The sequence below is a fragment of the Oryctolagus cuniculus genome, chromosome 13, assembly GCF_964237555.1.
Source record: "Oryctolagus cuniculus chromosome 13, mOryCun1.1, whole genome shotgun sequence".
NCBI classification, from domain to species: domain Eukaryota; kingdom Metazoa; phylum Chordata; class Mammalia; order Lagomorpha; family Leporidae; genus Oryctolagus; species Oryctolagus cuniculus.
Window position 1 is genome coordinate 931,548 of NC_091444.1, and position 20,341 is coordinate 951,888.

General features: G+C 66.7%; 1 protein-coding gene across 1 annotated transcript; it reads right to left on the bottom strand.

Annotated features, from left to right (window-relative positions):
- Positions 1-342: 342 nt before the first annotated feature.
- On the bottom strand, positions 343-19,393 carry RGS8 (regulator of G protein signaling 8). The gene is made up of 6 exons (XM_002724240.5): positions 18,703-19,393; positions 17,537-17,617; positions 15,608-15,709; positions 15,056-15,120; positions 4,883-5,049; positions 343-4,112 (listed from the first exon to the last, which is right to left on the bottom strand). The coding sequence occupies exons 2-6, from the start codon at positions 17,560-17,562 to the stop codon at positions 3,930-3,932; spliced, it is 543 nt and encodes a 180-aa protein (XP_002724286.1). The 5' UTR covers positions 17,563-17,617; positions 18,703-19,393; the 3' UTR covers positions 343-3,929.
- Between the last annotated feature and the right edge of the window lie 948 nt (positions 19,394-20,341).

The following is a 20,341-nucleotide window of genomic DNA, read 5'->3' on the forward strand; positions in this document are numbered from 1 at the left end:
TGGGGAGGGCCGTGAGCCCACTGGGCCCCGTGGGTCCATGGGGAGCTCGCCACGTGCACCAGGACCTGCTGCCAGCCTGGCCGACCAGAAGTGAGGGCAGTGGGCTGGCTGAGGCCTGACCTACAGGGCGGACAGCAGATGCCAGGCAGGCGGGGATCGGACAGCTGTGGGGGTGTGTTCCTGAGAGAGGTCTCCAAGGAACCAGGTGGACCAGGCCCCGCCCCCCACAAGCCTCCAGGAGCCCCAGGCTCCGCCCAGCAGCCACAAGAAGTCCCACCCTCTCCCCTTCCCGTCTCCTTGAGCAAGGGCAGAAGAGAGAAGCCGGCTGCCCCCTCCCCTGGAGGCCGGGTGTGCACTGCGCACGCCCCATCCCCACACCAGCAGCCCGGGAACAGGGGCGGTCATTTGCATAACAAAAGGCCCTTTCATTGAACCCGAAGGACTCTTCAAAGTCTGGCCTGCCTGCCTGGGAGCGTCCTAAACCGGGAGAGGATCCAGCCTTTGTCACCAGCAGCCCAGCCGACAGACAGGGGCCCCGCCCGCCTGTGCGCTTCCCGGTGCCTGCCGCGGAGCACGGGGACCCGCCGCACACGGGGACGAGTCATCCGAGTCATCTCTCCCCGGCGCTCAGGCCGTAGGCGGCGCTAATAAAAACGCACCTGGGGTGAGGCGCTCTTCACGGCTTCCAAGCCGCTCTCATAACCCGAAGCCACCCACAGCCCTGCCTTGCTGGCGGCCGGCCCCGTGCAGCCGCGGCGAGGAGCCCACGTGTCCGTGAAGAGTCAGGCGGCCAGAAGTGTGGGCAGAGGGCCAGGGCCGGCTCCGGCTCCAGCTCCGTTTATTGTATTCACAGCCTGGTCGGAAGGAGGCAGCGGGGTGCGGGCCGCGGCTCAGCCGGGCGCCACCGGCCCCCTCTGCCATGCTGGGGAGCAGGAGGGCTCGGGGCACTGGGACATCTGTGTGAGCTTTGGGAAGACAAGTCCTAGGCGACCCGGGGCAGGAGTGAGGGCAAGAGCGGAAGCTGCACCCCACCCCGGATTCCGGTGACCCCACTCCATGTCCACCGTCCGCCGTCCGGGTCGCAGCAGCGTGGGCAGTCCTGAGAGGTGGCTCCCTCCTGCAGAGGCTCATGCTCCGTGGCACGTGGCGGGGGCTGTGTGTGCCGGAGCGGCCTGGCCCCTCTTCCTGCTCCTGCTCCGGGGGGTGCAGCTGTGCGGCACGGGCGGGATGGCCTTGGGGAGGACACCGTGGCTCCTCTGCCTGCCGCAGACAGGGCCGGCGCAGTCCTGGTGCCGCCCCCTGATCCCGTGCACACGGAGGCGCAGCTGCCGCGTGAGCCCAGGTCTCACCTTCCCACCCTGTCCTCCATGGCCCAGCGTGACTGGGCCGCCTCGGGTTCACATGGCGCCCACAGTCCGAGGGATGCCACTTCCGGGCTTTGGTTTGCTCTAAGCGGCAGCTTCCGGGAGTCCCAGGGAATCCAGTCCCTGTCTGAGCCCCGGCCGGTGACACGCCAGCCCCAGCTGTGTCCCTCACCCTCGAGGCCCCCAGTCTGGTCCACCTGTGGCACCTGGACGCTCGCTGTGACCTGCCAGGGGACTCCAGGGTCAGCCGAGGTCCTGAGCTCCATTTCAGATCGTTTGTTCAAAGCCCCCTGCCCACCGGAAGCCCAGGAGAGATCCGCGTTCCTGGGCCCACCCAGCTCTGGCCCTCAGTGTCTCTGGGTTAGGGTCCGGGGCCTGAACGGGCAACGGGCTCTCCTGAAACAGCCACCCAGCGGGTCCTCGTGCCCCAGGGGCCTGCAGGCCGAGGGCAGCTCTGCGGGGTGGGCCCTGAGGTCTTGGGTCACAGCCGTGCCCAGGGCGCTGCCCGAGCTCGCTCAGCCCCACACAGGCCCCAGGGGCCGAGCAAACGCGGCATCCGGGAAGCAGTCCACAGCCAAGCTCAGCGGTCGAGCGGAGGAAGACGCTGATGGAGGTAGCCTGGGTGCTGATGTGGGGGACAGGGCCTGGGGCCCGGGACGTGGGCACGCTGCGTATTGCACTAGATGCTGTGGACACCGCTCTGGGCTGGACCACAGACCGCAGCGTCCAGAAGTGGGCATCCAAGACCCCTGGGCCTTCTGCGGGAAGCAGGGCGAGGGCAGCTGGAGTGGGTAGGGGTGGCGCAGGGCGAGGCAGCTGGAGGGGTAGAGGTGGCGCAGGGCGAGGCAGCTGGGGGGGTAGGGGGTGGAGCAGGGTGAGGCAGATGGGGTGGGTAGGGGGTGGAGCAGGGAGAAGCAGCTGGGGGGTAGGGGTAGAGCAGAGTGAAGCAGCAGTGGGGGGAGTGGGGTGAGGCCGTGGGGAGGAGTGGGGCAGGGCGAGGCAGCTTGGGGGGTGGGGGTGGAGCAGGGCGAGGCAGCTGGGGGGGAGTGGGGCGTGGCAGTGGGGAGCCCCACCCCCCAGGAAGTCCTGATGCTGGCCACTGTCCCACATGCTCCTTGGGAGGCCCTGAGAGGAGCCACCACGCTCCTCGGCACGCCGACACGCGCACACACGCGCACATGCCTCGTGGAGTGAGGGAGACGCTGGGCACAGGGAGGCCGCCCACAGTCACTGGCGGAACGCTGAGCCCCAAGTTCAGACACTCCTCCTGGGGATGGCCCCGGGCCTGAGTCTGCAGTCCGGTCCACGTGGGCCTCACAGGCAGTGCAGCCGCCCATTTGCATGTGAACAATGTGTAACACACCCTGTCAGAATTTAATCACTTCCAGCCGCTCAGCTCAGCCAAGGCCGGTCCTTACCTGTGCAACCGGGAGGCCCCCTGGGGCTGCAGGGCAGGGGCAGCAGGGAGGGGGCGCCCTCCACACCTCAGTGCACGCCCACTCGCCAGCCCTCACGCCAGCTGACCGTGACCCTAACACCGTGGCACTGGGGGCCTCCGTGGCCTTGTCCAGCTGAGGCCAAGGAAGGAAGCGGCACACCGGCGCCACCTGTGGCGGGAGGGCTTCACTGCAGCCCAGGGCTGGCGCCCAGCCACGGATCCTTTCTGCCCGGCTGGAGGCGTTGCCCGAGGGCTCCTGGGTGCCACCACCATGTCCTCTGCGACTCAGTCCCCCGGAGACTGGCTTGGTCCCGGCTCGTCCTCCACGCCTGGTCTCCACTCCCTGTGCCACCATCAGCATCTCCTGAGCTCCTGGGGCGGCCCCTGTGTACTCAGCCATCCTCCGGGAAGAGCGTCCTTCCAGGGTGGCTCACGGGCGCCTTGGCCACACGTCCCGAAGGCCGGAGGTCAAAAGGGGCCTTCCCCAGTGCGCTCCCGGGAGCAAAGCGGAGGGGGTCCAGCCGCTGTATGAGGAGTGGACAGACGGGGGAGCCTTGGGCCCCTGGGAGCTACTGGGCCCTGGCCCTCACCGCCGTGTCCTGGGAGACCCCAGGCAGCTTTGCCAGTCTGCAGGTGCCACGGGAAAGGCTCCCGGTACAGCCCGGGGACGGGATGGGATTGTCCAAGCCGTGTCTTGACAAGGGCAGCTGTATAGGTCAGAGGTCACAAAGGACGCCTCCCAAGACCCTCACGGGGACGCCGAGGAGGGGAGTCTCATGTGGTCCCGGGCAAAGACCTCGGCCCTGGGCCGCTCAGGAGAGAGCCGGCTCCCTGGAGGTGGTCTGCCCAGGCCACCGGCCGCCACAGTGGGAGAAGCTGGGGCTCCCGGGGGGCCTCTGTCCAGGCCGTGGGGCCCCTCCCTGGGCAGGCCCAGTTCCTCAGGAGCCTAAGTGAGCAGGGTGGGAAGAGGGGGAGGCTGTGGGAGACGCACCTGCGAAACAGCAGGGCAGCTCCACCTGGCAGGGGCGGTGACCCAGGGCAGGGGCGAGCCAAGCCAGCACAGAGGGGGCTGGGGAGGGAGCTCGGCGCTGTGGGCTCCAGGGGGAGCCGAGGCTTCCTGCTGCGGTCTAGCTGAGCCTCCTCTGGCTCTGGGACAGCAAGTCCAAGTACAGCTGGGACCTCAGGAACCGGGGGTAGGAGTCCTTCTCCATGAGGCTGCGCACCTTGCCCTGGGCTTGGTCAAAGCAGGTGAGCGAGGGCTCCTGCATGTTTTTCCTCGTGGCCTCTCGGGTCTGGAAGTCGATGTTCACCTGCAGGGTGCACACAGGGCGAGGTCGCGGCCGGCACGCCACCCCACCCCCGCCCCGCAGCGAGGCGGCCCCACCCAGCCCCCGGGGACTTCTGGAGCCAGACGCACCCGGCATCAGTCTGGCAGCAGGGACTTGGAAGGGAAGCAGACGCTCGAGGTTGGCCTACGCCGCTGGGGATAGTGGCGGCAGCCCAGGCACACCGAAGCCTCCCGCCGGAAAGCCCAGGGCTTCCCCCAGCCGCAGAGACACAAACTCCCCGCGCAGAGCGGCCAGCACGCGTGTCTGTCACAGCCGGCTCGGCCGGGGCCCCGGGTCGCAGCTGCCCGGTGAGCCAGGGTCTCCCTGAAGGGCCCGGGCCTGCGAGCCCTCTCAGGGCCTGTGAGCTCTCTCAGGGAGCATCTGCGTCAAGGCCAGAGCGACACAGCCGTAAATCATCAGTTAGCGATGACGACCGAGCGGCACAAGTACCTGCAAGGACTCACTAATGAGCCTCGCCAACGGTGCCCGCGGTGGCCGAGGCCGCGCCGGGTTACGCTGGGTGACGACGCTCCGTGAATTTAAGAGACTCCGCCAGGCCTGGATGCGAGCCCAGAGGACGCCCCGGGTCTGGTGGAGCACAGGCTCAACTCCACCCACCCTGGCAAAATCCCCGCGGCCCTTGGGCTGCAGCAAGGCTGGGCTTCGGCCCTTCCCCCTCCCGCAGGGCCGCCCCGGGAGAGGCACGCATGCCAGGGCCCGCACAGGCCTGAGGGGCGCCGCGGCCGACGCACCTCCCGTGGGGCCTGCACGTCCACAAACTCCTCGAAGATCCTGTGGGCCCTGGAGGCCAGCTTGGCCGCCGACCGCGTCTTCTTGAAGTCCTCGCAGGCCAGCCAGAACTCCAGGTTCTCCTCACTGAACTCCGTCTTGAGGAAGGCGCGGAAGGCGGCCACTCCATCTGCGGGAAGAGAATCAGGGAGAAGCCATGGTCAGCACGGGAACAGGAGCCAGGCGGGCACGGGGCCCTCTGCAGGGACCTCATGGGAAACACGTGGGAGCCACAGGGTCAGCGGAGGCCACGAGAACTGCCCAGCTCCTCAGGCCCTGGTCGCATGCGAGCTGTCCAGGCCCTGACCCGCGTCGCTCACCGGGCAGCACAGGGCGAGCGCCCCAGCGCCAGCCGCCACGGCCTTCCAGGCTCCAGAGCGCCTGTGTGCCTGCCCGATCACAGCTGTGAACTGATATTAATCTCCCTTTTCCCCGGATGATTCCGCGGGGGAGGCCCCGCGCATGTTTGATTCGTCAGTGACGTCGCCACATGGGGCCTCCCGTCAGCACACGGCAGGGACAGGGGCTGGCACTGATGCCCCGGGCACGTCGGCAATGCTGCGATTTTAAAACTGTAATCGCGGATTTGGACTGAATGCACTCTGCCATAGCAAGTGACAGCCATAGCTTTCGTCGGGAAGGTGGGAGATGCTGGAACGAGGCAGAGCCGCCCTGGTCCCAGCTGGTCCTGGCGACCACGCAGGTCTCTGACCTGCTCCAGAGAGACCAAGCCTCAGCGGCTCTGGATTCCAGTGCCGGGTGGGCAGGTGAGCCGGGAACCCAGCCACACTCACCACCACACCCACAGCCACACCCACAGGTCCACACACACAGCCACACTCACGGCCACACACACAGCCACACTCACGGCCACACTCACAGGCCAGGCTCCTCCAGTCCCGCTGGGGGATGGCACCTGTGAGTGCTCAAGTTCAAGTCCCGGCTGCTCCTCTTCCCATCCAGCTCTCTGCTGTGGCCTGGGAAAGCAGTATAAGATGCCCCAGGTCCTTGGGCCGCTGCACCCACGTGGGAACCTGGAGGAAGCTCCTGGCTCCTGGCTTCCTCCTGGCACAGCCCTGGCCGCTGTGGCCATTTGGGAAGTGAACCACGCTGACCCGCAGGTCACTCTCGTCTGCTGCAGGAGGGAACCAAAGCTCAGAGAGGCAGGAGCCAAGTCCACTGCCTGTGGCCCGGCTGCCAAGGGCAGTGCAGGAGTCCCCAGTGGCTCCGTGAGCCAGGTCTTCCCCAGGCAGTGTGCACTGGGAGCCAGGCGAAGTGGGAGAAGGGAGAACAAGCCAAGAGGGACCAAGAACAAAAGCAGAGAGACGGGCAGGTAGAGATTACAGGGCAGTGAGCCTGAGGCAGAGAGGGGTCCCTGCAGGTGCCTGGGAAGGAGGAGCCCTCAGACCCTGGGCACTGAGCTGCACCTGGGACCTCAGACCCCGGGCACTGAGCTGCCCCTGGGACCTCAGACCCCGGGCACTGAGCTGCCCCTGGGACCTCAGACCCCGGGCACTGAGCTGTACCTGGGACCTCAGACCCCGGGCACTGAGCTGCCCCTGGGACCTCAGACCCCGGGCACTGAGCTGCACCTGGGGCCCTTAGACCCCGGGCACTGAGCTGCACCTGGGGCCCTTAGACCCCGGGCACTGAGCTGCACCTGGGACCTCAGACCCCGGGCACTGAGCTGCCCCTGGGACCTCAGACCCCGGGCACTGAGCTGCACCTGGGACCTCAGACCCCGGGCACTGAGCTGCCCCTGGGACCTCAGACCCCGGGCACTGAGCTGCACCTGGGACCTCAGACCCCGGGCACTGAGCTGCCCCTGGGACCTCAGACCCCGGGCACTGAGCTGCACCTGGGACCTCAGACCCCGGGCACTGAGCTGCACCTGGGAAGAGCCAGGGCTCAGGGCCGTGGTAGGGAAGCAGCAGACCGAGGCAGGCGCCTGGCAGCGCCTGTTCTGGGCCCGGCCCCAGGCAGAGGGGTGCCTCAGCGGTAAGCTCTTGGCCTTCACAGCACACAGGAGAGGAAGTTAGAGAGGTAGGGGACACATGGACGCGGGCAAAGCCAGCCGTTCCAGGGCAGTCCCTGGTCTCCGCTCTGTGTGCACTGACCCATGTGTCGGGAGAGGAAGCAGAACACAGCTGGGAAAGCAGAGCAGTGGGAGAGCAAGGGGGCCGGGCCTGAGGCTCCCAGGCCTGGGGGTGGGGATAGCTTGGCTGTGGCCCACCCAGGAGTTCTGACCAGAGCCAGGCCCGTGCCCACGGTGTAATTCAGACCGCACGGACGCCCAAGTCTCCTCGCTGTCCACCCTGGCCGGGCAGCACCTGCTCTGAGTCCCTGGTGCCCTCATCACCGTCACAATGTCCGGGCCGACTCCTGGCCCAGACAGCCACTCCACAGGAAGGCAGGGCTCTGATATCCCCTGCCTGGGGTCAGCCCCCACCTCTCCGCCTGTGACACGGGAGCCGTGCGGGGGCGACTGCCTGGGTTGGCACCCGTGGCTCGCGGGCTAGACACCCGCCCTCTCAGAGAACATGGCATTCCCCCCGTGGGATGCAGGGCATGGCCACAGGTCAGTGACGGTCGGCAGGGGTCTGGCGCAGCCACTGTCCCTCCCGGGAGACGGTGCCCGCCCTCTGATCACCCCTTCCTGGACAAGAAGCCCAGGTCCAGGAGCAGGGGCGGGGGCTGCAGCCGGGCAGACACTGCTCGAGGTTCAAGGGCCTGGGATGCTTGTGGGGGGCTGAGGCCGCCGGCTGCCCCTGGGCGGCCCACGCACCCCTGCGCTTCCAGCCTGAAAGGGCCCAAGACTCCACAGGGCCTCCCGAGTGGGCTGGTTCTTGGCCAGCTGCGCACAGGGCCATGGCCACGGAGCTGGCCAGGCACCTCTGGGAAGCTGGGCAGGGCCTCAGAGGCGGTGGGGGGTGGGCCTTCCTGGGCGGGTCCGGTCCTGACATCAGCAGGGAGAGACAAAGGCTCACGCGTGCACACAGCACGCAGAGGCCCCTGCAGACTGCACCTGCTCTCGCCGCCCCTCTGCTCACCCGCCCCTTCCCAGTCCTTCCTCCCCGGCCCAGACTCCGGGCATGGGACAACGCAAGCGGGGGGGAGGAAGGGGCTGGAGCGCAGGCCCCCCCGCCCCTGCCTGCAGGTTCTGTGTTCAGACCGCCGGCAGCCTCTGGATGCCACCCCTCCCCCCAGCAGGGGCTCCCTGCCCCTCCCGCCTGCCCATAAGCAGGGCTGCTTGCTCCCCTCAGGCACCGCACCCCCCCACCCCCGCCGCCGCCCCCTCCTCCACCTCATGGAGGGGTACGGGCAGCTGGAGGGAGCTGCTTCCCCGGCTGGGGTGAGGCTGGTGAGTGTGGGCTTGGCCAGCTGCTGTCCTCCCCACGCCTCAGTGTCTGTGCTGGGCAGATGCTCACAGCTCCTCCACGGGGGCACGGGATGCGGTGGCCTCACCATGTGGAGCACACGCGAGGGGATGCATGACCTCACACATGGAGCACACGTGTGGGGATGTGTGACCTCACACACGTGGAGCACACACAGGGGGATGCAGTGACCTCACACATACAGTGTACACATGTGGGGATGCGGTGACTTCACACAGGGAGCATATGCATGGGGATATAGTGACCTCACACATGGAGCACACATGTGTGGCTGTAGTGACCTCACACATGTGGGGCACACGTGCGGGGATGCCATGACCTCACACATGCAGTGCACACGTGTGGGGATGTGGTGACCTCACACACATGGAGCACACACGCACTTGCAGAGCGCTGGGCCAGGGTCGGCGTCACAGAGGCCTTGCCCCCCTAGGATGGAGCTACCTGGTGCCCTCAGGGCAGTGGAAGGGAACAGGGGCTGCCACCCCTCACTGCCTGACCCCCTAAGGAGTCCAGTTCTGGGGGCATCAGTCACGTGAGGAGCAGGGAGTTGGCCTGTGTCCTGAACTCGCCGCACACGTGGTGCCTCCGGAGCGTCCACAGTGTCCGCCCGTGGCCCAGCCGCTGGCAGTCGGCTCGCTCCGCCCTCCATGGCGCTTATATAAGAGAGAAACTGGGTCACCGGGAGCAGCGGGGCGGGGGCAGGGCGCTGAGCGAGCTCTGTGGTCCAGGAATCTGGGCGGCCAGTGCCCAGGTGGGCACGAGTGTAGCCCCATCCCCAGGCTTGGGAAAGGCCAAGGTCATGGGAGAACAGAGAGCCAAGCTCTCTGTGGGCGGAGAGACGGCGAAGGGTGGGCTCCCGGGCGGGCCCAGGACAAGCGAGGCCAGGTCTGCACAGCCCCAGCCCAGGACCAAGCTCTGGCTGGAAGTCGGTGATGGGGCGGTCAGCGCTTGCCCCGCATCGCCCGTGAGGCAGGAGGGGAGAGCAGCCACGGAGGGCTGCGGCAGGACGGCGGCAGGAGGCAGGCGGGCACCGGCCACCCTGTGGGTGACGCTGTCGAGCTGTGGGCTCTGCTCCGCTGGCGAGCACGGGCACAGCAGCGGGTGGGTGCCTGGGGGGCATTCTCGGGGCTGGGGGCGGCTGGGAGACCCTTCCATCCAGCCCCACGCTGAGCACAAGGGAGCAGCAGTGCCCAGCCAGGATGCAAGGCCAGGAGGGTGAGAGGAACCTGGCTCCAACGCCCTTCCCTGTTCTGCAGGGAGAAGCTGGGCCCGGCAGCCAGGACAGCAGGGGAGGCCGTGAGGGCAGCCACTGGCCACTGGGAGCCAGGGCAGGCCGGCCCTCACAGAGCTCCGCACACCGGCACCGCAGCCGTGTCCAAGGACAGCTCCCCTGCTGGGTTGGAGGGGCGGCACTGCAGGGACCAACCAGGAGCGGATCAGACACACCCCCAGGCTCCTGAGACAGCTCCCCAGAGGGGCAGGGCAGGGAGGCGGAAGCCCAGGCACTGAACAAGACCCTCACCTGGTCCTAATGCTATCTGACCTCCGACTTCCAACCTCCGGCCTTGAGCTGCCTCAGGGGTCACAGGACACGGATGCCCGTTTTCATAGAGGTCTCTGTGCTGTCACAGCAATGTCATACACAGCTGTCCCAGACACACGTCGCCACGTCAGCTGCCGCAGACCACAGGCCCACCGAGTGCTCACCGCCGGCTTGCAGACGGGCAAACTGAGCGTGGTGGTGGAGGCCACGGGTGCCGGGTGCCAGGCGCTGTCCACCTGCCCGTGCAGATCTCCCAGCAAGCTTTCCATGGCTACGTAACGAATTCCTGCATTGTCTGTACACCTGCCTGGCGCCACTCAAAGTCACAACAGCCCCGGGGACTGCCGGGAAGCAGAGGGCTCCCTGCCACCCACATCCAGAACCTCACCACCTCCTCCAGGGGGCGCTACCTGCAGGCGGCAGGAGCTGTGGCAGGGGCCAGCATGTTTCCTGCAGGCAGGCCCCTCACTGTGCCCCCCGCCCCAGGGTGCCGGCGCCCGCAGTCAGGAAGGACCCACACGCACTCAGCCCTCGCGCTCCCAGAGCAGCGCCCCGCCTCCGTCACCCCGCGGAACGCCGCGTTCCAGGGTTGGCCGCATGCAGTGGACGGACGGCACATTCTAGAACCACTGGAGGGATTTCCTGAGCTGGTCACTGGTGTCTGCAGGGCTGCTGGGCGGGTGTGTGGCCAGCCCAGGTCACTGTTGAGGGGAACAATTTTTAAAAACTAAGAGCTCCTCTGTCGGCCTCCTTTTCTCAGAGGGAGAGGAAGAAACATCATGTCTGCAAATGCAGGCGAGCTTCCCACATCCCGTCCCACAGGCCAGCGGGGACCCCCAGTGCTCCCCGTGAACGGCAAACAAGGCTAAGTTCAAGATGAGCTCCAGGGCGGGGCTCAGCCACCCAGGCGCGGGGTCCAGTGAGACAGGACAGGGACAGAGACCCTGCCTGCACCTGCACCTCAAAACCAGAGTGTGGGGGCCGCGCTGAGGTGCAGTGGGTTGGCGCCCTGGCCTGCAGTGCCGGCATCCCATACGGGGCACCGGTTCGAGATCCGGCTGCTCCACTTCCCATCCAGCTCTCTGCTGTGGCCTGGGAAGGCAGTAGAAGATGGCCCAAGTCCTTGGGCCCCTGCACCCGCATGGGGAACCTGGAAGAGGCTCCTGGCTCCTGGCTTTGGATCAGCACAGCTCAGGCCGCTGCGGCCAGTTTGGGGGTGAACTAGCAGATGGAGGACCTCTCTCTCTCTCTCTCTCTTTGCCTCTCTTCTGTCTGTGTAACTCTGACTTTCAAATAAATAAATCTTAAAAAAAAAAAAAAAAAACCCAGAGTGTCGAAAAGAAGAAGCGGGGGTGGGGGGGCACATGGATTCATGCTCAGCAGTGCCAGCGCTGCCAGGAGCTGGTCACACGGCCCGGGGGAAGACCTGCACCCTGGGACGTCTTCCGCACCCGGCAATGGCCGTGGTGCGGAAAGCACATGCCAGCAAACGCATGCACACGCACAAACCCACATTGGCACACACGTGCATGAGCACAATACTCGCGCACATATCCTCACACATGAGCAAACCCACACCGGCACACGTGCACATAGGGGCAAACATACACCCTCACACATATGCACATGCACAAACCCGCACACATACACATGCATGGACATACACATGAGCAAACGCACATAGGCACACATGCATGAACCACAGCACATACCCACCGCATGGTCTGTGCGATGCCCATGCTCATGCACACAAGTGAACACGGAGTTGCACACGTGTGCACTCATGCACGCACACACATTGGCACATGCATGAGAAAACACAGCTGCACACACACATGCAGGTGTGTGCGTGTACTCGCTCGCCTGCACACCCCGTCAGGGACAAGCTCCAGAAGAGCGCACGCAGACACCAAGTCCAGCGCTACTGACGAGCAGGAGAAAGCGCCACAGAGACGCGTCAGAAGCCCTTCCCTGCCAACGAGTCCTCAGCGACTTCAAGTCCTTTGGCAAGTGGTTACTTCTCAGACCTCGTGGGTGCTTCCCCTCTTGGCGTGGCGTTGGTGAGCAAATAGGACTGTAAACACAACTGCTCCAAACAGCTGCTTTCCAAAGGTTCCCGAAGCAGCCTGAGCTCCGAGCCCAGGAGGAGCCGGGATCACTCGGTCCCTGTCCCGGCCGCGGGAGCCGCTTCAGCTCCCAGGCAGATTTATGTAACCCTGCAGGCAGCGCTGCGTCAGACGCCGCCCAGGGTGCCCCGAGCTGGCGGCAGACCGCGCCCCGGAACAGGAGGCCAGACTGGACCCGGCCCCCGGCGAGTCCTGCAGCAGCCCCTTCAAAGTTGGAGAGGAAAACGACTAAGAGTCGGGGCCCCCTGAAGGCCGCACCGCCGCCCAGGAGCAGAGCCAGACTGCACCCCACCTGCTCCTGGACAGCCTGGACCGCTCACGGGGACGGGGACCCTGCAGGACGAGGCCCCTCCCCATGCCTGCCTCCCGAGCCTGCAGACGCTGGCCCTGTCTGTAGATTGTAGCCTGCTCCAGGCCCGGGGCCGAGCAGAGGGCGTGGGGTGCTGTGTAGACTGAGGTCGGGACACAGCTGTGGTGGGATGCTGTGTAGACTGAGGTCGGGACACAGCTGCAGTGGGATGCTATGTAGACTGAGGTCGGGACACAGCTGTGGTGGGATGCTGTGTAGACTGAGGTCGGGACACAGCTGCAGTGGGATGCTGTGTAGACTGAGGTCGGGACACAGCTGCGGTGGGATGCTGTGTAGACTGAGGTCGGGACACAGCTGTGCAAGCTGTGCAAGATGGAGCACGGGGGCGGGGGAGGCGGCAGCATGGGGCGTCACAGGGCGGGGGTGGGCACTCCGGCCACGGCCCTGGACCTCCCAGGGCACCGCAAGGTCTCCTCAGCTCACGTGGGGTCCCTCGGAAGGCCGTCCTGCGCCCTGAGCCCCAGGCCGCCCCAGAGCTGGATGGCTGCAGGGCCACAGACGGGGTCTCCAGGGCCCCGGTTCCGCCAGCGACTAGGGAAGGGGCCCCTTCCTCTCACCAGTGTTGGCTCCCCCACCCCCACGGCGCGGGCCTGGGAAGGGCGGCGGGACCTGCGGCGGGATGCAGGGGCTCAGAGCACCTGGTGTCCCCTGACCCTCACAGACCCTGCCTCAGAGAAGCTTCCGGAATCCCACAGCGGGGCAGAGCGGGACCAGGCGAGCTCGGATCTGAGAGTTGCCCTCAGACCTCCAGACCCTGCCACTACCTGCGCCACAACTCCTCCAGGTGGAGCCGGGCCACCACGGCCACATGGCCACACGGCACAGCCAGCACCGGCAGTTCCTACCGGGCTCCAGGGGCACTCGCCTGGCACTGGGTAGAGAAAAGCACCTGTCCCTAAGCACACGCAGACCCTCAGAAGCCGCCCCATGGAGGGCTCCGGGTGCTCACTCGGGGGCCAGCGGCCCCAGGGACTTGACTAGGTGAGTCAGGCGCCGGCCGGAAGAGAAACCAAATGACCCCGAGTCGAACCCAGCCAGGGAAGGAGGCGAGGACTTGACGACGCTCGTTCAGCCCAAGGCACGGCGCAGCTGCACGAGGCAGGTCCCGAGTCCCACACTTGCCGCCACCGTGGCAAACGCCTGGCACAGCTCTCTGCTTGGCCTGCGCCATGCACACCGTGTGCGGTGTCCACGTGGCTGCCCTCCTGCCGCGGGGTGAGCCATGGAGGCCACCGCTGCCGTGTGCCCCGGCCTGGCCCCCACGTCTCACTGTGAAATCTACCTGCAAGCATTTGTCCATCACTTACTGGGAAGGGGCAGAATCGGAGGGGACGCTGGGCGAAGCTGAGAGCCAACGACTTCTAAAGACACCTGCGGAGACCAAGGGCCTCTGCCAAGGCCCCTCAACTGCATGTTGACCCTGCAAGGTTAAGATCAAGAGCACGGGGCCAGGGCCGGCGCTGTGGCAGACCTGCAGTGCAGACATCCCATATGGGCGCCGGTTCGAGTCCCGGCTGCTCCACTTCCAATCCAGCTCTCTGCTATGCCCTGGGAATTAGATGAAGGTGACCCAAGTCCTTGGGCCCCTGCACCCACGTGGGAGACCCAGAGGAAGCTCCTGGCTCCTGGCTTTGGGTCGGCCCAGCTCTGGCCGTTGCAACCACCTGGGGAGTGAACCAGCTGATGGAAGACCCCCCACCCCCCGCCTCTGCCTTTCTATAACTCTACCTTAAAATAAACAAATAAATCTTTTTTTAAAAATCAAGAGCACGGGGCTGGCACTGTGGTGTGGCGGGTTAAGTCACCTCCTGCCACGCCAGCATCCCGTGTTGGAGCGCGGGTTTGTCTCTGCTTTTGCTCCAGCTCCCAGCTGAGGCACCTCGGAGAGCAGCAGGGGGTGGCCAGGGGCTCCGGCCCTGGCCCCACGCGGGAGCCCCCGTGGGAGCTCCTGGCTCCTGGCTTCATCCTGGCACAGCCTTGGCCGTTGCGGCCATTGGGGGAATGTCTCTCTCTCTCTCTCTCTCTCTCTCTCTCCCCCCCTTTATCACTCCGCCTTTCAGATAAATAACAAAATATTTAAAAAAATAAAATCCGGAGCAGGTCAGACTCCGACCCACGCCCTCAGCCTGCGTGTTGCAGACTGTACTGCGCAGTTCAGCAGGCCCAGCTCTGGCAGCCGGGACGCCCGGCTTGGGGGCGGCTGCAGGCGGCCGAGGCTCCCTGGTTCCTCCTTGCCCTGCTCTGTGCCCCCTCCACTGTGTGTAACGCCCTGGGGTGTCAGAGCCCCAGGAATGTGGGCTCGCCCACGAGGAGAGAGAGGCCAGAGCTGAGGGCGCCTCCCCACACTGCACACGCACGACCTCTGCCTCAAGGGGGACCAGAGGGCAGCAGGGGCTGGGGGAGGGGCACAGCTGTGCGCAGGAACTCCCAGGACGACAGCCCGGCCGGAGACCCCATCAAGGCCAGAGCCACAGGGGGCAACGGGCCTCACAGTTTCACAGGTAATACGCAGCTGGAGCCGCAGGCCCCCAGCCCGGACCCGCACTCTGAGCTTGGCTCTCTGGCATGGCTGCGACCACGAGGCTCCGGGGACCTCCCAGAGCCCAGGAGAGGGGAAGGAGGCCAGCGCCTGGCTTCCACCCTGTTGTCTCCGCCTCGCGCCGCAGGGACCAAGGCCGGCGGGGAAGGTCACTTACACTTGTGTGCCAGGAGCACGTCGAACGAGTCCGCCCACCTCGCCGCCTCTTCCGTGGACAGTCTCCTGGGCAGAAGAAACAGCCGTGAGCGGGCCTGCCATGGTTCCCTCCCCCATCTCCGCGGTCTGCTCCGGAGAGCAGGGGGCAGCGGGGCGCGAGCCAGCCAGGCACTGGGGGAGGAGAGGACACGGCCGGGCCGGACACGGTCAGGGGCAGTGCAGAGAAACCCGTCCTGGCTCCCGCCCATCACCTCGCGTCTCTGCAGGGGGTCACGCGAGGCAGCGCGTGCACAGGGAGAGCTGCTCCTGGGTTACCTGGATCCAGGCATATTTTTAGAGTTTACTTCCAAATCGAGAGCTCAGATTGACAAGCAGAGGCAAGGAGTGTCCCTCCCACCCACAGCCCGGCCGTCTGGGGCGCAGAGGGGACCCGAGCTGGGATCAGTCAGCGATGCACCAAGAGGAAGACAAACTCCCCTCCACTCCCACCCAGGGTGCAGGGGGCTGCCGTGGGCAGGGCCGGCCAGGCAGTGGAGCGGGGGACGCCACTCACTTGAGAGCGCGACTGGGTTTGTCGGGAAGGATGGCCGTGAAGTCGCTGCAGGAGTCCGACTTGTGCGACAGGCACCCCAGGCGCGTGCGCATCCCTTTGCTCCTGCAGACAGCGTGGGCAGAAGGTCAGGGGCTGCGGTGGGCACAGCTGCCGCCCCCCACGCAGCCCCGGCCCACAGCCTCACAGAGGGGGCCCCTGGAGAAGCCGGCCTCCCACCCAGCTGACTACGGGAACAGCGCCGGGCAGCCCGGGAGTTTCTAAATTAGGATTCTGTGCAGGAGGCTGGACTTCACGCACCGCGGCCTGTGGCCCCCAGACCCAGCGGGGTAGGGGGCAGGGGGCCTGGCCCTGCAGAGCCTCTGCAGAGATCAGGACTCCCAGGCAGCCACATCCTGCCAGGTCCCCGCTCGTCCTACAGCCGGGCAGATGCACGGACAGCCAGGCCCCCAGGCAAGCCCAGTGCCCACAGCTCCTGTTCATTTCTCTCTCAGGTTCTCTAGTTCCCGAACACCCGCGCGATGACGGTATTGCCGTCTCTTCCCCACTGCCACTGTCAGCCCCGTGTGCCTCGCTCGGCCAGGGCCTGGCATTCTGCTCCCTGCGGGTGCCGTTTGTATAAATAAAGCTTTATTGGCACACAGCAGCAGCCAAGGTCTACACCTTCAGCCACAGACTTCTGAACCACCGGGATGAGAACATCGAATCCCTGGCCCTCGACACATGAGCTTTGCTGACTCCTGACCTTCGGCCACGGCCACTCCTGGAGCTGAGGTCACAGGTGGGGGAAGGGCAGGCGCGTGGGGCAGTGGGTTAAGCCGTCACTCAGGATGCCTGAGATCAAGGCCTGGCTGCTCCACTTCCAATCCAGCTCCCTGCTGACGCACCTGGGAGGCAGAGGTGGTGGCCCAGGTGCTCGGCCCCTGCACCCACCTGGGGGACCCCATGGTGTTCTTGGCTCCTAGCTTCAGCCCAGCCCAGCCTGGCTGTGCAGCCATTTGGGGAGTGAACCAGCACATGGAAGATCCCCCTTTCTCTCTCTCTCTCTTTCTCTGTGACTCTGCCTTTCAAGTAAATAAATCTTTTATAAAAAAAGCAGGCAACACGGGGGTAGGGGTTGGTGGACAGAGCAGGACTTGAGCTCTCTCCCCCGCGAACAGGATGGCGCGTGGGCACCGACCGTGTGGAACGGGCTCCATGGCTGCCGTCCCGGTGACGAGGGCTCCTCTGGCCTCGCCGCTTCCTCCTTCCCACAGACCTGGGGCTGAGCACAGAGGAGCCCGGCTCCAGCGCTTTCTCACCAGCACGGGGGTTTCCCTTGCGACCCGCCACTGTCTGCTCCCTGGGGGCCGCGCACCTGGCCCCTGCCCCTGCCCCCGCCCCGCCAGGCCGAGCCACGCAGCTCCCCTAGGACCACGGGCACCACGATGCTCGCCTGGCAGCTCACAGGAGCCCCCGCAGCGCGGCCCACGAGCCCTCGGCCTCAAGGGCAGTGTGGACGGCCACTTCGCCAGAGGCCCTGCTCAGCAAGGAGACAGCCGGCCACGGCCCCGGGAGCAGTGGCGCGGCCTCCAAAGGCCTGCAGAGCCCCAGGCGCCGTCCGCAGGGCCCCAGTGATGTGCACAGCCTTCGCCAGGGTCTCTGTCTTCCCAGCTGAGCCCGAGCGCGGTCCTTCTCAGGTGCAGAATAAGGAGAGCAAGGCCCAGCGTTAACAAAGAGACCAGACCCGCTGCCCGGCCTGCTCTCTCGCTGGGATCCCGCCCCAACACCCGAGCTCGCGCACAGCCCCCTGCCGCCCCAGAGTCACAGGACCCCCGCAGGCTGGCAGGGCTGCAGCAGAGGCAGCTCCCACCCACAGGGCCGCAGCTTCGCCGTCCACTCGGCACCCTCCAGTGCAGGCCCAGGCCCGTGGGACGCGCCAGGGACAGGTACCTGCGGGGCATCAGCAAGGCAGCCATGCAGACATCCGCTTCGGGCCCGGGCCGGAACCAGGACCAGCACCGCGCCTCTCACCTAAAACCGAGGAAGCTGCCGTGAGGGGCCGCCCTCGCGTGACTGACACCCGCCCAGCACAGCCCCACGCGCCCCAGCCCTGCCTCTGCCGCCCTCGGCAAGGGCGCCCAACCAAGGATGGACACGCACGGTGGTGGGCAGCTTTCTGCTGCTGGCCGTCAGCGGAAAGTGGGACGCGCGCCCCAGGGGAGGCCAGGGCTGGCCGGCCACAAATCACCGCTCCCTCTCAGGGGCTGGGGGTGGGGCCTTGCCACACGCCCTGATTGGCTCCCTCCAAGGGCACCTGCCCAGGTAGGACAGGGAGGCTGGGGGACACCGAGGGGCTTGCCGGGCACTGTCCCCACCGTGCACGTGCAGAGATGGTAGGGGCAGCCCAGGGAGGCTGTGGGGGCTGCCTGAGTGGGGGAGGAGGCGCCGAGGCCCCCTGACCTGAGTCAGGCTCCCGAGGGCCCCTCTGCACCCACCCGGGGAAACTGACTCTGGCCCCAAACACAGGCTCTGTGTTCAGACTCCTGACTCGGGGGAGGCCCTGGGCTGCGCCGGCACACAACTCCTCCAAGAAGACGACCAGGACCGACAAGAACTTAGGGATCCGTCAGCTCGCGGAAGGGCCGTCCCAGGGACCCAGGAGTCGGGCACCGAAGACCCCCCACCCTGAGAGCAGGGTCCTCGCCACAGCCAAGGCCATTTGGGGCAGGGGTCCCCGCCCACCACCCCACGGCGCCCACACCCTTCGGGAGCTGTCACTCGCACGCCTCTTCCAGACCCAGCACAGCTCAAATCGCCCCTCGGGTCCCCAGCCCTGGATTCCGTCACGTAGGGGCCTCAGGGAACCGCGGACCCCCCCAACAGGGGCAGAACCGGGGGAACCCAGAGCCCAGGAGGTTCCAGGGTGTGACTGCACCAGACTGGACGGGGCACGGTGCAAAGAGAGGCGTCAGGGAGAGCAAAGGTCTGAGAATTGGGAGAAGCGGAGAGAAGGCAGAGCGCGGGGGTGGGCGGGGGTGCGTGCAGGGCAGGTGATGGCAAGCACGGGACATGGGACACGGACATGGGCGGGGAGAGGGCAGCCGAGCAGCACTCACCGTCGTGGGCCGGTCCTCATGGCCTGCAGGTCCCTGCCAGCCGGTGGTCAGGGGAAAGGGGAGGCCCTTCCTTCAGCTGCCCAGCCTTGGCGAGGACGGGCAGTGTGCAGGGACACACGGGCGCGCACACATCCACACGCATCCACACGCATGCATGCACAGCCCGGCAGCCCGCGGCCTCGCACAAAGCTCCTCTCTAGAGCCTGTCACATCCAGTGAACGCCGAGGCAGCCTGCGGCCGGCGGGCGGGCGGCTGCGCGGTCACGCTCAGCTCCTCGGCGCCCCAGCAGCTCTGGCCTGGCCGCCCCCTCCTGCACCTGCCTCCTGGCCTGGAGCTTCCCTTGCAGCAGCCCGGGCGCCCTGCTGCTCCCACCAAGATCTGGATTAACTCTTTCAGGCCCCCAGAGAGCTGGAAGTCCAGGTTGGGGGTCGGCTTTGGAAGCTGCTGCCGCTGCAGGCACAGGGAGCAGGGAGCGTGGGGGTCCGGCCCCAGACAGCAGCGAGCGCAGGAGCCCAGCGAGCCGGATCTCCTTCCCGGGGGAGGGGGCTGTCCCTGTCCTGCCGGGTGTGATGGGATGTGATGGAGCCCCGGGGCAGGTGACGCGGCCAAATGCCACCCCTCCTCCCTCCCGGCTCTCCCGTGCCGTGCCGGGCCAGCCCCGTTCTCCCTGCCTCCTCCAGACCCTCACCCCCCCCCCCCCCGCAGCCCTTCCCCTCTCCCACCCCGCTGCCTAATGAGACATTTCCACCGCCTCCTCTGCCTGCCGGAGCGCGAGCCCAACTCTGCCTCTCACCTGGCTCCCACCCTGGGCGCTCCCCTCGCTCCCCATCCATCACCTAGCAACTTCCCCGGCTTGCCTGTGTGGCGAAGCGAGACTTTCCCCTTTGTTCTGCCCGATCCGCAGCCAGCCCGTTCTCCTGTCCAGGTTCTCCTCGGGCCGCTCACCGGCACGCACCTTCCCGCCGCCCGCCTCCGCCCACAGGGTGCTCAGGTCCTCCAAGTGGGCAGCCTCGGCATCACTGGGGATCCTGCAGGACTGGCCAAGCCCAGGCCCCGCCCTCAGACCTGCAGACTCGCAGGGGGTGGGGCCCAGCCCCGCAGGTGACTCCGGGCCGCTGGGGATCCTGAGGCGGTTCCTCACTCCCACCAGGGACCAGCCATGGGCAGTGGGATTCTCTACGGAAAGTGACGAATCCACAAGCCAGGTCCGAGACCCCATTTGCCCAACCTCCCCCAGCACATGAGGCTGTTCCTCGTGTCGCTATCACCCCAGACCGCAGTCCCACGTCCCAGGCAGGCGGACGGTCCAGACAGGGACACGACACCAGGGAAGTGAAGGTGTCCCCCAGCTGAGACCGCACAGCCGCTGCCCCCAGCCTTCCCGGGCAGGGCGGCCAGCGGTGACCTGTGTTCCGCAGCCAGGCCGCCCCTCTGTGTCTCTCCGACAGCGCCCGCAGGGCCTTGTTGGGTGACAAGACGGGAAGCGAAGGAAGAGCTTTGCACCCCTGGGACCCCTCGCTCTGGCGCATGGGCAGCAGAATCAGAGCCCACCAGCACCGGGCCAGTGCCCAGCGAACACTGGCATGTGCTGGACACTGCTACCTCCGGCCTTAGCCACAGCACGCGCAGCAGGCGGGG

Bases quoted from the DNA above. Each gene is read 5' to 3' on its own strand.
- RGS8 (XM_002724240.5), bottom strand. From the start codon at position 17,562: ATGGCTGCCTTGCTGATGCCCCGCAG. The intron at 15,710-17,536 runs GTACCTGTCCCT...CGCTGTCTGCAG, and splicing joins GCCTTGCTGATGCCCCGCAG to GAGCAAAGGGATGCGCACGC. The intron at 15,121-15,607 runs GTGAGTGGCGTC...TCTTCTGCCCAG, and splicing joins AAACCCAGTCGCGCTCTCAA to GAGACTGTCCACGGAAGAGG.